Below are 18115 nucleotides of genomic sequence, written 5' to 3'. Positions count from 1 at the left end.
TCCTATACTCCGGAGTAAGATGTGTCCATTAACATTCTCATCAACATTTTAAAGCCCTGACTTTAAAGTAAAGGCTTTTCTCCCCCAATTTGGATCAAATTCTACCATAGAATAATTTGACAATTCATGCCAGTAGAGTGAGAATGTATTAGTGTTGATGTTGTGTTTTTTTTTAATACTTAAGTCTTAGTTCAGGATATCTAAAGTGGTAATTTCATCATTCACCAGTAGTGGCTAAATAAATGTTCAAATATTTACATTAACCAGAATGTGAGTTAGTCCTGAGTATAATAAAAGTAAACAGGAAATTCCAGTCTTTCTGTTTTAATAAAAAACTGGAAATTGTGATAGTTCTTCCTTACTTAATGTCCTATACCAAATGAAAGCCTCGAGCTACTGTATTTTTAAAATGTGATGTTTCTGTCAATTGTAAGATCAAAGATAAGACAAATACACACATTCACTATTAAATGACCTTCTTTGTCTCTTTAAATGATTTAATCCATCACATGAAACTATCCCTGTCTCTGTTCTTCCCTCCCTCCTCTATTTGTTTGTGTGCTAATTTGGTCCGAGCTATGTGAGTGTGAGAATCTGGAATAGGAGAAGCCCTTGTCACATTAGTCATGCTCACGCACATTAACACAAGCTACAATTTACTCTGTATAAGCCTCACATAAAACCATTTGTTTGTGTGCTGTATGTTCATCGTGTAAGACGTGCATAAAATTGATCTTCTTTTCTTCATTTTGATGATAAAGTTATACGTTTTAAGACAAAACGTTTATCACATCAATTATCCACATAACTTTTGACACAAGTGACACAAAACTACAAATACAGAGACTGTATTGTGTGCAAAAATAAAATGTAAATTGGTCAAATCGTCTCTGTTGCATGAATACAGACAATAGAGCATATAAAGAGGAGCTCAGTCTGATGTCAATCTTATGAGCCCACAAAGATTCACAGAAACGTGAGCTTTTCTGCCTGGTTAACATTTTACGGACACTGTCACTTTGATTTTCGCAGGATGCTGCAGGCTGGCTTTTTGTGTGTAAACCTGGATTTGAAGAAGAAAATCCTCCCAGTTCAACTGAAGATGCTCCCGCGTGTGTTCAGGTTAGTAAATTAAACCTGGCTATAGAAATCGAGTTTCAGGTAAGGAACGTTAATTAACAATCAGCTGAGGAACAGGGTTGTTTCAGCACCTTGGACAGATCTCACTTAAACGGGATTAATCTGTTCTACACCCAGGTTTCTTCAAAAACTTGACTTTGAATCCCCTCAGATCCGTCTGATCTATTATTTATGACCATTTTATTCACATTAAAACCACTATGACATCTCAACATGTTAACACATTTGGACTAAACTGTCCAGGGTAGTAGAAATGATGAATAGAGTTATAAATCTAGCGGTAATAAGCCCACTGTCAGCGGAGACAAGAAGAATGAGACTAATAAAAATATTGAGCTGACACTGACAGGCTTTAACTGCTCAAAGCATCGCAGCTCTCACGCTTTATGAGGAGTCAATTACATCTGCCTCCTGCTAAATTATGTTGACATAATAAACTGGTTATTACTGAACATGGTATGTGTAGCCTAGAGGGCACAGGCTTGTCTGGATGGAGTGGTGGAGCAGTTAAGTGCTATTGGACAGAATTGAGATGTCACTGCTGGTGACAACAAGTGTGTGACGCATGTAAGGTGACGTTGTGTTTTCCACTGACTGTCCCGTGCTCACACACTGGCTACAGATGGATGCGTCACCTGCCAAAAACTATTGTTGTTGCATTGTTTTGTCAAAGCAACGTGTTCAGTTCACGTCAGCAGTTCAACATAACAGCAAACACGATACAGATGCCAGAGATACCTCAGGTGATTAGTTTTAGTGCCAGTATACAGTAAATTCCTGGAAAACAGCTGTAGTCCGTACACACAGACCGGATTGGTCAGTAATGCTCTACAGGGGAAGATCAGTTCTGAAACATGTTCACATCACCAGAAACACAACTCCTCTTCTCGGAGTGAAAGCAGAAACTAGGCCACCCACAGATAAAGCCGGCATCGCTGAGCTCAGATATTCCAGGGTCTTCTTTCCAAAGTCAAAGATATGATAATCGAGCCACCCACACGTAATCTGTTCCACTAGCCAGAGCTTTGCTATGAAGTATGGAGGTCTAAGTGCAGCAAAAAAATAATATTTTTGCTGTATTATGATTTATAAAGTAGTCAGATAGCGCATATATCTTCCAATGCTTCCAATCCTTTAAATCTGTTAATTTATTATCACTGTAATAGAAATGTTTTTAATTCCGCCCTTTATCTTATTTAAACTCCACAAGAACCGTCTTTGCAGAGAAAAAAATTGACAGTCTGAGCTGACAAGAACCTGTTGATACATTTGTGTCCAGGGTGCTCATGATTTAGATCTGCATCTAAATGCACGTCGTGGCACACAGCCACCAGATTTTCTATTCAAATAAGTGTAATATTTCATGAAAAAATAGTGAAAATGTGCAAAAACAAATTCCCCTAGTTGTAATGTTAAGAGCTCCTTTAAATTTGGATCCAGACCAAAACCTCAACTCATGGGAAGGCGTGTTAATAGCATGACATTACATTGACATTAGCAAGGACAGTTCGCGTGTCACAAGGACGCATTTTAGGCCTTTCGCATGTCATTTGTATGCCACACAACGAAACTAACGCGGTAACGTCCGCAGTTAGGTTCAGGCAACAAAACCACTTAGTTAGGTTTAGGAAAAACGTCATGGTTGGCCTTAGAATAAGTATGTAAACTAAGTAAAATACGTATGGAAACAATGTAACATTAGTACGGAAAACAGGTCAACTACTAGACATCACTAAAAAACACGTGACAAACATCACTAACGTAGCTTACAAAACAAAACACTGGTCTCCTGGTTAGAAGTCCAGTGTTCTTTGGACCCATCCACCTCCACTCCCACCTGCCATAGTCAGTCTTTCTTGCTTTTTATTCAACATCAATAGCTCTGAGCGTAGCATATTTAATCGGATGCATTTACATTGCACATAGTCAGTACAGACTACATGGCGTACAAATGACACACCAATAGCAAGAAAAGCATTCTAATTACACGCTAAATGCCTTGCGCGTTACCATGTCATTCATACGCCTTTTCGGGCGAATGGGCTGAAAACCTAGTCACTCGTTCCTTGTTCTATGGCCTAACTTTCTGCCAAACTACATTGTAATCTGTTAACAGGTTTTGCTATCTAACAGACGAACAAAACCGGAAAACACAACTTCAAATGCAACAAACAACAACTTTCGTCAAATCTGTCAAAGTGACGAGATGAAAAGAAGCTGTCTAGTTGGCACAACTTTGGCCATTAAAGCAGCATTAGTGCGGGTGATAATGTGAGAACATCCATTACTTCATTTCCGGTTCATGCAGGCCTGCAGCTTATCGGGCTCAGCCTTAATCCCCAACATGACAGCTGAGTACAATAAACAAAGATTTGTTGATTTCTCCATTGTGCTATTCATTCAGATTGAATGAACTTCTGGCATCAAATTCACCTGTTCATATGTAGCTCAGGTGCACAGACCTTCTCTCGCTGTGTTACCTGTATGTCTGCAGATGGTGTGGTCCTTCCCCTCTTCTTGGTGGAGAATAATTTCCACAGCCGTCCCCACAGGAAGGTGGCCACCAGACACACACTCCCTAATATCCAAATATCTTTATCCCTTAGGAATTTCTCCATGATAGAAATCTTCCTCTTCCTGTCCCTGCTGTCGGCCTGCACAGGCAGTCTGTCTTATCTCCTCTCTGCCGCCTGTGGCGAAGGACTTTCAGGTGGCGTGCAACAAGTTGTTGACATGGGGCGAGACAGCGGGCGTTGATTATGAAATAGTCGGGCTCCTGTGGCTCTGCATTGAATACAGTCTCTTGCTCACTAGAGACTCGGAAGAGAACAGGGAGCCTGTGCTGTCAAGCCGCCTGCCCACCGAGCCAGCCATTCACCCGTCACACGGCTTCCTCCCTGCCTCCCGCCCCGGGACCTAAAAGGAGAGAACATGCTGTCTCTGAGACGAGAGCGGGACAGGTGGTGTTGGGTTCAGGGTGTCGTTGCTGTACGCAGAATCACATGCTGGTATGTTAGTGAGACCCCTGCGGTATCCTTTAACTTCAGACACAGCACTTCACGCATGCATGCATACTCCTCTAAGTATATCAGTCAGGCAGTCGCTTTGCCTGTTCACAAATGGACACAATTGTGTCGTGTACATGCATTATTGCAGATGCATACAATGGCAAATGTGCAAATAACAAACACCTGCATCTGTGTGGTGCTAAATTTAACCTTTTCTGTGGCCACATGTGGTACAGGGTAAAATAAGAAGTGAAGTAGTTGACTTTTGCTATGTCCACACTGTGTGAGAGAAAGGACGACTTCTAAATGTTATTGTCCATTAATTGTATTCAGTATACAGCTAAATGTTTGGGTGCGTAAAAAAATGATTGACACTCTTGCGAAGATAGAGAGGGAGATAAAAATAAATAGCAAAATTCTGATATTAAAAATGAAAAAAAAACACAAAAACACTCCTGTTCCTCTTATGTATATTCAGTAAACCCTAGACAGAGATGTACAGATCCACTCCATTTGCGCTGTCAGCAGAGAACTGCAGAGTTTCTTTTTTGGACTTTAAGTGCCTCTGTGTGTGCGACAGCTATCTGTCTGGATGGTGGCTGATGATTTATACTGGATAGTGGAATGAGACCAGTCAAGGAGTCAAGCAGATCAGATCCCTCCCCATGCCCTGCTCGACTTGTTGGTTAACAGTATGAAGGACTTTTAACCTTCATGCCTTTACAAATTTCTTTAAGAGAAGATGAAATATTTGATGTTGATTAATAACCTCAGGAAATCATATAGAAATATGTGCACTCCTCATTTTGCTTACCTTTAAGGATATAAAAAAAAAATTCACCCAAAAAAATCTTTGATTCAATGTCTATTGGTCATTGGCATTTTGATCTAGAAAACAGCATCATTCTATGAAAACGACAAAGGTTTTTTCAGGCAGCCATTTTTAGCAGGTTGTCAGAAAATTTGCTTTAGTTTTAAGATTTTCAAGATTGTGCAACAATCCAAAGTAAGCTTGATTTACTGTAACAAGCAGCAACAGGTGTAGGGCGGGTTACAGAGCATGACCCCTGGGAGGGAAATATTCCCCAGTGGGAATCTGAGGAGAACCTCTGCAAAGAGCAGGGCTGGAGTTTATTAAAGGGCGCGGGAAGTAGCTTCCCAGTGGTGTTTCTTATGTATTCAAACACTAAAATGTTGGTCAAAGTATGTATGTTTTAGTGTCAAAATGCTATTTACCCAAGCCCTTCTAAAGACTTCTTACCAAGTGACCTGATTTTGGTTTTCTACATGATGACACTGCTACATATACAGTATATATACATATAGTCAGTGTATTAACATCACATACAGTAACTTAGATGGTGGTTGGCATGCTCCCAGTCCGTAGAAGCAGACAGGAGTACCGGCACGGAAGCTAAGCAATATACTGCTGTGGATGCCACGTTAGTTCGGATCTGAAAGTCACACAATAACACAAACAAACTAACTGATCGATGCAGCGGTAAACTAGCAACTCCCGTGCTCTGTTAGGTCAAATTACTGTTTTTGTGAATGGGTCTGGTGGCTTTTAAGACAGCGATATAACAACTTTAGTTCTCCGTCGGAAAGGGCTGTCTGATGGCAAGGTAAAGCGGTTAAAATATTCTAAATGATAATGATTTTTTAAGTGTCTAAAATACGTTTTTCTGCTGCTCCCGTCCACAGCCGCTTTACCTCGTCATCAGACAGCCCTTTCTGATGGGGAACTGAAGTCGTTATATCACTCTCTTCAAAGCCACCGGACTACATTCACAAAAGCAGTAATTTTACCTCACAGAACGCGGGAGTATACATACAACCCCAATTAAAACAATCTGAACTAACCCTCTCAGTTATTTGACTCAGCTAGTGTTAGCATTCACATTATTCCTAACCTTACTCATTAGCTTTCTTTGGTAACCTACGTCACTGCTTTTCGCTAACGGGCGTTTCTATTTTAGTGGGGGGGGGTTATTTGAAAAAAACAGAAAAGAATGAAGATGGACCCGCCCTTTAATGAAGCTGGGGGATCTGGTGGCTGACCTGCAGGTTTGTAAAGTGTGGAACAGTTTGTAGTAGTTAAACTATGAAGGAGGATGGAGAACAGAAAAGCGGGGAGGGAATAGAAGGACAGGTGGTGGGACAAAGGTGCCACTGAGGTCAGAGTTCAGAGAGGAAGGTGAGAGTTATTCGCTGGGCACTACTGTATGATCTTAAATTACATTTGGTGCCTCCCACGTTATTGGAACATGTCCCTCAGCGCTCCCTGGTGGTCACTTCGAAAGCACCACTGATTTAAAGTTGGACAAGATAAAAAATAAATAATAAATAATATATAATTTATATAATTTATATAAAAATAAATAATAATTACAGTCAAGGCTTACAGTAGCTACACTGAGATCAACCAGCTGCTGGACTTTCTAGAGACCATTCATAAAGGCTACAATAGTGTACAGGCTCTCGTGCTGCTTCAGGTTATTTTTAATACTTTTCTGAACTGGACACAAAAAGTTGAAATTATGATAATGACTTGTAGAAAAAGCTGGTTTCCAACAATGAGTACAACAAAACGTAACACCTTGTACACTCAGTTTACTTTGCGTTTAGAAAAAAAACCCATTTAACTTCATACTGTATATTAAATAACTGTGTACTGTATATTTAACACAAATATAGATTTTTTTTCATTTACAGATGGACATGTCCAGATTTATGTCTTCCTTAATGTCAATCACGCCAAGGTGTTTGAATATAGACTTTCCTCAACTTCAACATTTATTTATATTCATAACAATTAAATAGTATATATTAATAATATTATTATTAATATTCTTAACAATTTAAGATTACCTTCATATAGATCATTTGAGCAGACCTAGCTGGCCACATAGTTGTTCTCAATTCTCATATGAGAGTGCAAGTCTTGTGTATTCATTTTTTCAAATGAGCAAAGCAAACTGGCCCAGGGCCGCCATCTGGTGGCATCTAGATCTGTGTGCATTGACCATTCATGTCAGTCTGTGGACTACTGTGTTTGTGAGTGTGAGTGTGTGTGTGTGTGTGTGTGTGTGTGTGTGACAGGCTGTGAGTTGAGGAGGTTCAAACAGACAATAAAAAACATTAAAAGATCTACAGCTCCCTCTAGCGAGCTTGCTGTATTCCACCTGTCAGGGCATGTTGTGCTTGCCAACAGGTGCCGACAACCGGAATAGTGTTTGCGAACGGTTTATTTCAGTTCCCTTCTTCCCCCTCTCTGCACAGCCTGCTGATTGTGGCTCAGGTTCAACACATTGCAGTATTGCCATCAGGGGGCACAACATTGTTACAGAGACAGTCATCCTCATGTTATCTCACTCCCATAAATGCCGGCTTGTGTGATGGACCAACAAAGTCTAGCCAGTGGTTAACTCAGTTGCTCATTAATTGATTTTTAGTTTGCAATATAAAGAGGGATTAACAAAAGATTAAGAGAACCATATTGGTGTTTTTTGTTTGAACCTATTTCTTTTTACAAATCTCATACTTTTTAGTACTGTTGAATGTTTTTCATTGCATGCTTTGGAAAGCAGTAATGTATGCTAAAGTTTTAGGAAATGGCCTAAACATGCGAAAAGTGTGGTATGTTTTTTTTGACAAATGACCATGTCAAGATTTGATCAAGTAGGTCCAATTTAAATATGGCAGCAGGGTGGCAGAGTTCAACTGTGTAACCCAAAATACCTGAGTTAAGTGTATCACTTTGTAAGAATGTATTCTACTAAGTGTCCTTGAGCAAAAAACTAAAGGAGGAAGGTTAAAAGGAAGTATTGGGGAGTCACAGGAAAGGTTTCTGTTTCCAGGAATCACAGATTTATCTGATCAACCCCAGCTCTGGAGTGCATTAGTTCTATGTGGATGATAAGAGTGAGGAGAATAGAGGCAGCGTATGTTACCTGCTGGCTCCCTCCCTCCAGCTCCACGTGTTTGAGCTCCCAGAAGCAGCGCATGGTCTCCACCTTCTCCAGGTGCCGGTAGAAGGCCAGCCGGCCCAGACGAAGGCTGTTGCTGCGGTTGCGGATGGCCTTCAGCCCCTCCATCTTTTCAACGATGGGGGACATGGGGATCGGCGGCGGTACGGCAGATGATGGGAGTTTGCCATTCTTCTTGCCAGAAACAGTCTCATTGCACTGAGTCTTCTTGTCTGACCTGGAATTACAACATGCGGTTTATTAACTTCTATCATTTAAAATATATCATTACATTTACAATGAATCATTCAACACAAATTAAATCATCAATCGTCAAAATTAATATTGACGATCATTCTTTTAAATCTTCTATGACACAAAACGTCCAAATAGGTGGTTCCAGCTTCTGAAATGTGAGAATTGTATGCTTTTTCTGGTTTAAATCTTTGTAAATGTAACATTGGGCTTCTGAAAAATTGTGATGGGCTACTACTAAAATGTTTTATTTGGGTCGGTGTAGTCTTTTATCACAATTAGAACGGAAATTGAGTCGGCACTCGTTCTAGCAAAAGTGCTAAACATTACCAGTTTCTAGCCCCTTTTGATTTTCTTTGTCTTATGTGAAAGTGAACTTAATATCTTTGTGTTTTGGACTGTTGGACTGGACAAAACAAAGCAATTTAAAGACTTTAAACTTTAGGAAACTGAGATGGGCATTTGTCACTATTTTCTCTCATTTTATAGACCAAACAACTTGATAGAGAAAATAATGTGCAGAATAATCGATAATTTAAAAACGTTGATAATAAAAGTAATCTTTAGTTACAGCCTTGTTCAATTAAGAAATAATCTATAGATAAACAAACCAGAAGGGAATGCCTGTTTTTGGCTCGCATTGAATCAAATACCTAAAAAAATCAATGTACTGCATCACATTGATGCAAAAACCCTTTAACTCCAACACTGCCATAAATCAGTCCTGTTCACTGGTTTGCAACATTGCTTCCACTTACCTAATGCAACCAGTGAAATTAAAGAGATCCCTGCTTTGGTATAAACACTATAACAAAATCTCATGCCTAATCTAATTGCCCAACTCTAATCTGAACTGTTGAAACAGCAGTGCGCACCATATGCTTTGATGCAGCCCTCCTGTGGACAGCAGTGTCTCTGATCCAAGTGGGATGACTGATGATGTGGTGGAGATAACCACTCTGACGCCTGCTGCCGACAGCTGGCTTTCTGCTGCGCTCTACCTGTTGAGCCTCTGGGGGAGTCATGGAAGATCACTGGAGATATTTATACCTCCAGAGTGAAAATGTCCTGCCTTTGCTTGACAATTACAAAGGTCAGAGCAGAGGGGCTGTAGTTTCAGCACAGCGCATGAGTCAGACTGTATGTAGCAGCCAGGGCTGTTCTTCAGCATCTCAGGGTAGGATTTCAACTCCAGTGCTAAAACCAAGAGAGTGGCCAAGGATGCACCTGTCACTGTTATTTATGTTGGCCTTTTTATTTACACATTCTATAATTGTTTTTTTACTGTTATTTATTATTCTGTGTATATGAGGGAATGGGTTAGGGCTGCAGATTCACCAGATGTGCAGATACATGTTGTTAATTAAATGGTGCATGGCACAAGGTAGATGATTATTTCAATTATTGCATTCATGAAAAGATATTTATAATATTAGAATAGATGGTAGCTTTTTCGGCGATAGTTTTTGCAGAACGTTCAACATGAATATTTGTGCAAACTCATTATCACACAATAGATGTACCCTGCAGACCACATTACACATCATAACAAAGCTCTCTCAATAATCACATTCCTCATTTGACATGTGTTGCTGATATTTATAAAGTAAGTGACCAGACTTCACTACATTATAAAGTGAATTACTCTACTTTTCTGTATGTGAGGACTGAAGTAGGCTAATTTTACAGATTAAGATTTTTCACTGAACAGAAGATACAGTGAGCCCACAAAATGCTGTTGTTCAGTAAAATGTGAACTGTATTTTTCTAAAATGTTAATTTCTCAGAGACTATGAAAAATACACCCTTGCTGTAGCATGATACGAATGTATCCAAAATGAGTTTTCTCAACCTGCTGTGTAGCATGTAATCTTACCAGCTAATCTGACTGCACAGAAACCCCCTAATGTTCCAGGCACATGTTCACAATGACTATGATATTTAAGTACATTTTACTTATAATACATGTGATTTCTAGTTTTCTAATAATACATTTGAATGTAGACGTTTTATTTGTAGTATTTTTACATGTATTACTGCTTTTACTTAGTAAAGGAGCTGAGTACTTCCTCCACCACTCACTGTGAGAGACAACAGTTGTCTCAACGCGTTCTCAAATCTCGTCACAAACTGCCGCTTCGTCACTCCCCTTGGCGTCACTTTATTTTTGGCATCAAAACCACTATAGTTACCCTTGGCGTAACTTTAGGATTAGGCAACAAAACCAATTAGTTAGGTTCAGGAAAAAAAAATCCTGATTGGGTTTAAAACTACTATGTTTGTGAAGTGAAAATGAAACCGAACGTTGTGAACACGGGACACGAACAAACATCTGATTGTAAAGTGAAAAACACACGGGACACAAACAGCGGTATCCTGGATGAAAGCCTTGTGTTTGTTGGACTCATCCACCTCCCTTCCAACCCACCCTGTGTCTCTTTTCACTCTTGAAACTACGTGTCCACACTCCCGGCCCATTTTCTCTGAGCGTTTATTGCTGCCGCGGATGGGTTTATATTGTAATTAATGGATTTTACGTCAATATTTGACGTACTAAAGGACTGGTTGTCCAACCTGACCACCACCCAGCCGGTTTCTTGGGGTCTTTCAAGAACTCTCATGCCTGTTTTGACGGTGTCGGCTGGCTCTGGGAAGCCCTGATGCTCCTTGTCAGCTGGGTGACCCTGGGTCACTCATTTTAAAGGGCTTTATTTTGGGATCTCTGTAGTACAGGGCGAGGGTCAAGGGGCACACTATCACCAGAAATGGAAAACGCCCATCAGTGAAAAACCGTTAGGAGGCAGGAGCTGTCACACTGCTGCCGGGCAGACAGGAATTAAAGCTGAATAGATTGCTTTCCATTGTGGTCACTGACTCATTGCAGTTGTCTCTTTAACCACCCCTTACATAAGGGGTATTGTGTATGGCATGTGTTTGTGTCTGTGTTTTATGTGTGCATGCGTTCTAGTAGCAAGTGTGTCACTGTCCAAGCAATGCTGTAGTTTGTGTATGTTTACTTTGCTTGGCGGCCCTTAGTAATCCCCCTCTATAAAACTGCAGGGGGGTTCCTATCTGTCTTCTCCATCATAATCCTTCCATGTAACTGATAGGAAGACCCCGCATGTGTCTCATAACTTTTAAAGTAGCAATGAATCATGGAGACCCCCGAGGACTGTGTGGGTGTATGTTTAGATGAGTAAAGAGCCAGAGAAAGAAAGAAGGGGCGGGTTGGCATCGTTCAAATCCCCTAAAATGCCAAATGCGCCAAAAGATCAAAGTGATGAGAGGGGACCTCACTGTGAAAACCTGCCCACGGGAATTAAAATATCCCAAAATCTATTTATACTGGCTGTCAAAAGGAATTAATAAAACATATGCACGATAAGTGTTGATCACGACAGAAATGTTAATTGGAGGGGGCAGCATCAGGATGTTTTTTAAAAATCATTTCTACATGTTTAGGACTGGGTCCAAATGCTGTACATAGCATAGACTGTATAAGAGGTCGCTATAGTCATCTTCACGTCACCCATTGGTTTGTGGACTGCCGTTTTGAAGCCTTGAGTTTGGCATTTTGTCTGTCGCCATCTTGTTTTTTTGCAACCAGAACTGACACAAGAGGGTGGAGCTAAGTATAGCCAAACGCTGAATAAGACATTTTTAGATGACCAAAAATGTTACAATTAACTTTAATTTACTGAAAACACACTGTGAAAGGGTTAAAGTTGTAAGACGAAAACAACTAAATTGAAACTATTTAGCTATGCCAAAGTTTGTGAAATACCCGTACTTCCTCAGGTAACGAGATGCAAAACAGTTTCATCTCTGTGCACCGAAGATGTCTTTGTTTTTAAACTAGCTTAGCTCAAAGAATGGAAAAGGGGGAGGAGGGGAACGGCTAGCCTTGCACTATGATAGCTACCTTAAAACAACTCCTATGCTTACGTATTTACACATTGTATCTTGTGTATTCAACACGTAGAAATAGAAGATGTGGTTTAACAAGCTGTTAGCTTACGCCATTGTGCTATTTATTGATTATCAACAGCATAGACTGTGTTTAAAGATGGACGACAAAACAGCTCCCCAAAAGTGAAGCTAAAACATCTCGGTTGCCCCCTGGTGGCTGGCTGCATTATAGGTTATGAACACCGCCCCCTCCATGTTAGCAGATGGGACAGGTTCATTTTTCTAATAATTTCGGTTTTAATTAGTTATTTGATGCTATAAAAAAGGGCTGAGACGTCATGATTGACAGCTGTGATTGACAGCTGCTCTGAGTAAAGTAGTCACGGAGCCGGAGGCTCAGGAATTGTACGATGTAACTTAAACTTACCATAACTATCAAGAGTCTGTGTAATAGAACGTGTGTCAATTTGATCATAAATGTAGCTATATTGTGGTTAGTTGTTGTGTCTTTCTCGCCATAGTGCTAATGTAGCAGCTAGGTGGCTCACGGTAGCGAGCTGCGACCATGCTCGGCTAGTGATTGGCTCGGGCAGGTGTGTGGGCGGGACCTCAATACCTTGGCTCCAGCCCCCCCATCACTGCTGCGCAGACTCTGGCTCCAAATGGCATCAAAATCTCAAGACAGCAGCTCAAGACCGCTTTGGCTTCACTTTTGTACAGTGGGCGGAAGTGGAGATGTGTTGTCCATCTATATATACAATCTAATGTCAGCAGCTGTTCACAGTGAGAGGTTTTCTTTGTACTCTTTCCAGACTTTAAAAAAACAACCCCAGATGACCCTTGTTTGTGTTGGTAGCTATCTTTATAGCTTACAAGGTAAAACACATAAATAAGAGAGCAATAAATACACTGAAAGGAATTTGTGAGTGACTGTTTGTAAGATGGCAAACAAGCATATTTCCCAAAATATCTAAGTGTCTTTACTCTAAAAGTTTAATTTTACAAAGTAGAGTTAGTGACTAGAATATGTTGATGTAATGAAATGTGAAATAATCACAGATTTTGAGGTGGCAGGTCATCTCCACATTTGAAATGCGCTATAAATTATTTATTTTTATCTGGCACTGCTGTGCCATCGGTCCTCTCAGCCTTGATCAGGCCTGGTGTAGAATAACAAGCCAGGCTTGAATATTGCACAATGAGTCAGGCTGAGCTAGTCCTGCCCATGTCAACATTTCATGTAGCTTATTCAGAAATTAGAATCTAAAAATTGTCTCAGCTTCTGCTTTGTGTGTATCCGCTGCTAGGTAAACAGACGTTGCAGTCGCTCTCAGCTAAGATAACATTAAGTGGCAAGGGGGGACGCAGAGTCTGCTGCATGCGTGTTTGCTCGTGTTGTGTTCACGTGTATACAGTATCAATGTATACACTAATGTAAAAGTGTGTAAGTAATCCAAGGCCTAACTCTGCAGGGGTTTGTTTGTTACATGTGAGCACGGTACAGCAACAGCAACAAGACAGATTAGGGGTCTTTTTTAGGTACCAGGCCGGACAGAGGATCTAGTCACAGACAGCCTGAGTGGGAGGGGCGGCCTCGAACGGACAGTCTTCACCCCAGGGTGCTATCTCTCTCTCAGGGGCCTCTGCTGTCCTGGTTTAGCAGTCGCATGGAAACAGCCATCAAAGCCTATAAACCATAGGAATGTGGGGGAGGTGTCTCTGAATGTGTGTGTGTGTGTGTGTGTGTGTGTGTGTGTGTGTGTGTGTGTGCGTGTGTGTGTGTGCGTGTGTGCGTGCGTGCGTGTGTGTGTGTGTGTGTGTGTGTGTGTGTGTGTGTGTGCATGTGTGTGTGTGCAGAGAAGAGAATAGAATAGTACACAACATTATCAATCAACCAGATTTGTCTTTGGTCTCAGCTAAAATACAATAAACACATAATGTATGGAGTCAAAAGACTTCTAAAGGGGCCTCAAGATCTAGATCTCCAAATTCTCTCTGCTGAACTCTTCAACTACAGCCTTGTGCACCAGAAAAAAAGGATTGTGCAAAGTACTGCACATATTTCCCAGCCCGCACTCCTTCATCAGAGAGGATACTCAAGTGGCCACAGCCGCTTCTCAAATTAATAGGCATCATATTAAACGTGTCGACGCCGACACGATAATATCAAGTGGTCAACAGGGATTATTTTTCCCCGTCTAAACTCGACATTCCCTCCTTTCCAGCCTGCCAGCTCGCTGCAGCTTTCACCGCGGCTGTCGCCAAGTCATGATCAACGTATCACCGCCATAGCTCTCTGGAGTGCCCGATGCAAATAGTTGGACTGAGGAGGTTCTCTTCGGACAGGGCCAAAGCCAAAGAACCCAAGCGACCTTGAAATTCTGCTGTAAGTGCCATATACAATACACTCACCCATAAACAAATAAACACATACACAGATATATGATCACAGCAACTACAAGAAAATGCATGAACTCCGCATCACACTGTACCTTGTGCACACAAATGTGCTGTTTTTGCACACATGTGCACAAACATGCTGTACAGTATGCACAGATATACGCACTCATCTGTGCCCCAACAGACATATTCGGTGCCCACAGCCCCCTCCAATCTGTCACACTGGCAACAACTCGCCAACCTCGGCAGAAGAGTGTAACTGTAGAACTTCCACTCAATGTACTTTTCCATTTCGCCAAGAACAAAGCAGGGCCCTTTTTTTAGTCCACAGCAGATTGGGTTGCATTCTGCTCTGCAACGAAATGATGTATGAACCGGCATCGAACCTAAAATAAATGAAATGATTCTCTCGCTTATTTTTTATTGGAAAAAAATAGATTCTTGTTTTTTTTCCCAGTTTGTTGAGCTACTGCACATAAATGTACATAATGACACAACCCTGACAGTGTGATATAAGAGGTCTTTTTTTGAGAAGTTTGAAAATGATAATGCCAAGGCGCGCCTTGGTAGCCGAGTGGTAACAGTGCATGCCACATAACCGCAACGTCCCAGGTTCGATTCAGATCTCGGGACCTTTGATGCATGTTATACTTCTCTCTCTCTCCCATTTCTACGCGGTCCTCTGTCAAATAAATGTGAAAATCTACCCCCCCCTCCCAAAAAAAATCTTCAAAAATTAAAAATTTCAGGTTGTTTTGTTTTTGTCAAATATTAGTTCAGACCAGTACATGACAGACAGAGTACATGTGTGCTAAATGGATCAGTTTGCCGGGTAACTTGACAAGTGGCACCTTGCACTGTGACGGTAACTGATACCACAGGAAGAGAAGGTGATAGAATTCAAAACATGGTCATCATGCAAGTTTAAGATTGCTTTGCATTTCTGAGGAATAACACGAATAGACAGTGCAGGCAGGTCAAAAGTGTCTCCTTAACTATTCCAATTAGGGACAGTGAAAATATGCCAGAGTTGCAACAAAAGACTCACCCTTGGTAGTTGGGCACATTGGCAATCACCAAAACCTTCTTCTCCTTTCCTCCCATGTCTCTCATGGGTGTGCTGGAGTCCGTCACTCCAGGTTTCCCTTCCTTCCTCTGCCGGTTTGTGTTTTTATGTCCAGGTGCTAGATGCTCTTTTGCTCCCTACACACACCAGGCAGCTATCGGGAAAATTGATCCAGTGTGACTGACAGACAGACAGATGAGGAGAGACAGCTCAATGGCAAGCTCTGGCTGCTTCTGGCTCTCTGCAGTGGGAGCCACGGACGCCGAGGGATAAGCACCAGAGGGGGCGGGTGAGGAGAAGAGAGGGTGTATGAGAGGGGGGGGGGTCTGCTCTGGGACGCAGGGACCACTAGCAGGGACAGAGCGGAGGAAGTGTTCCAGGGAATGTGGCTTGTTATAATGGAACGAGTGGCATGCCAGAGTGCCATGTGTCTCTGCAAGAGGAGGGATGAAAGACTGGGAGTGGGAGACAGATACAGCCAGGGGGAGACTAGGGGGGGCTGAAATAAGGAAAGATACAGAGAGGGGTTTTAAAAAAAATACTCTCCTTGTTTGTTGTATTTGAGCTGAGTTTTAAATCATCTTATGAAACTAGAAAACCCAAGGAAGCCATTGGTACCAACCATATCACACTAGCTTGTTGAGTATGAGGCGAAATAACGCTCCAAACTTACGCTTAATTTCAGCGAGGAAAAACTGTGTGCTGACAGCTGTTGTTGCCTGTTGGGCCTGATTTTGCCATGTTATGATTAGAGCATATTTTTTAGCTAAATCCAGTACCAGTGAGGGTTTCTGGACAATATCTGTTTGATTGTTAATAATAAATATATACATACTTTTGCATAAAGCAAGCCAATTTGCCCACTCTCATGTTGATAAGAGTATTAAATACTTGACAACTCTCCCTTTAAGGTACATTTTGAACAGATGTGATTAAACTGTGAATAATTTGAGACTAATCACGATTAAATATTTTAATTGATTGACAGCCCTAATTTAAACCTGATTGTTTTAGGGGGTGGGGGGGCATTTGAAAACAGTGGAAACAAGTTGTTAACACAACATTATCACCAAGTTTATATGGCAATATCATGGAGTAGCTACACCTACGAAAAATAATGCACTGTAATTTGGATATATCCCACAAAATCAATTTGTATGTAATCCACACAATCGTGAACCAGGAAGTAAAAAGAGCGAGAAACGTTGCGGAGGGAGAAGGTCAGGGTGGATGGGTGGGTCAAAAAACACGGGACTTTCAATGAAACAAGATGCTCCAGGCTTTCACAGTGCTGTCTCGTAATCATCTGTTGTGTTTATCACCATCATTTGTTGTTCTCCTGACCTTCCCATTAGGGAGCTCAGTTTTAGTCCTGACACTGAATCCTCCCTTACCCCTCTGTCACCCTCCTGTCCCTCCACCTTCTCTCTCTCTGTGCTAATTGGTCACACCGGTGCCTGTTGCTGTAAGGGTTTAACAGCGCTTTACATCGGTCCAAAAGTGTCACCCCGGGCCAAATGTGTTGTCTTCCACTTGTGCTATATTTAGCTCACACTCAATTAGATTATCTTGGATTAATAGTAATGTGTGGCAAAGGAAATGAGACAGCACAGGGTATTGTTACACTCTGTGTTATGCCCTGTGTATGTCACAAAAAATGCCAACAAGACGAGCTGCAGCTATAGGAACACTCAAAGCTGCAGCTTCCATGAACAGCTCCATAACTAACTGAGAGATAAGATAAAGCGTGCCAGACACTGTTGTTCAGACCTAAAAAGCAACATCCTGTATAATGACGGGAACAGCCGAGAAGTCTGCATCTGTAAATAGAATAAAACAAATATAAAGCAAACAAATGATAACACAGTTAAACAAACAGCTGCTGGCTGACCTGACCACCACCACCTGCCTTCACGCCCCATAGTCTAGTTTAAACTGGGCTTTCAAGAACCAGCATGTCTGCTTTTACCACACAGCCAACATTTGTTATTCATTTATACCATGACATACCAAAAGACCATGAACTAAAAAAAAAAAAAAAAACCCCGTCAAAAGGCAAATCTCCTTTCAATAAAATGACTCTATTACATTTAAAATTGAGATTATTAATGTCGATCAAGGTAAATTACATTGACAATTATGTGGTAATATAATTTTTAGAATGAAACAGACCTATCTTTAAGCTGCTCTTATTTCATGTATTTTATCTTTTCAGTTTTGTGCAATGTAAAGAAAATTTGTGATTTTACTTATCCAAAACTTTTTTACACAATTTAAAAAATATTTGAAAAATACTTTTTCTTCAAAACAGAAAGGCATTAAAAACTAACACTACCACGTCACGAAAAAATAACACTGTTCATAATAAG

General features: G+C 41.0%; 1 protein-coding gene across 2 annotated transcripts in view; it reads right to left on the bottom strand.

Moving 5' to 3' along the window:
* The window catches only part of mylk4b (myosin light chain kinase family, member 4b), a 41295-nt gene extending 25326 nt beyond the window's left edge, over positions 1-15969 (bottom strand). The window contains exons 1-2 of one of the 2 annotated variants that reach the window (XM_037770134.1): positions 15729-15969; positions 8102-8354 (exon numbers count right to left, since the gene is read on the bottom strand). In XM_037770134.1, coding sequence (XP_037626062.1) covers positions 8102-8354; positions 15729-15793 — 318 coding nt within the window. In that variant the 5' untranslated portion in view covers positions 15794-15969. Of the gene's footprint in view, positions 1-3620; positions 4071-8101; positions 8355-15728 lie in introns of those variants that run through there. The other variant, XM_037770135.1, reaches the window with a different exon arrangement.
* Positions 15970-18115: the final 2146 nt, after the last annotated feature.

This window comes from Sebastes umbrosus, chromosome 5 (assembly GCF_015220745.1).
Source record: "Sebastes umbrosus isolate fSebUmb1 chromosome 5, fSebUmb1.pri, whole genome shotgun sequence".
Taxonomy (NCBI): domain Eukaryota; kingdom Metazoa; phylum Chordata; class Actinopteri; order Perciformes; family Sebastidae; genus Sebastes; species Sebastes umbrosus.
This window is presented reverse-complemented; position numbering and strand designations above follow the sequence as displayed.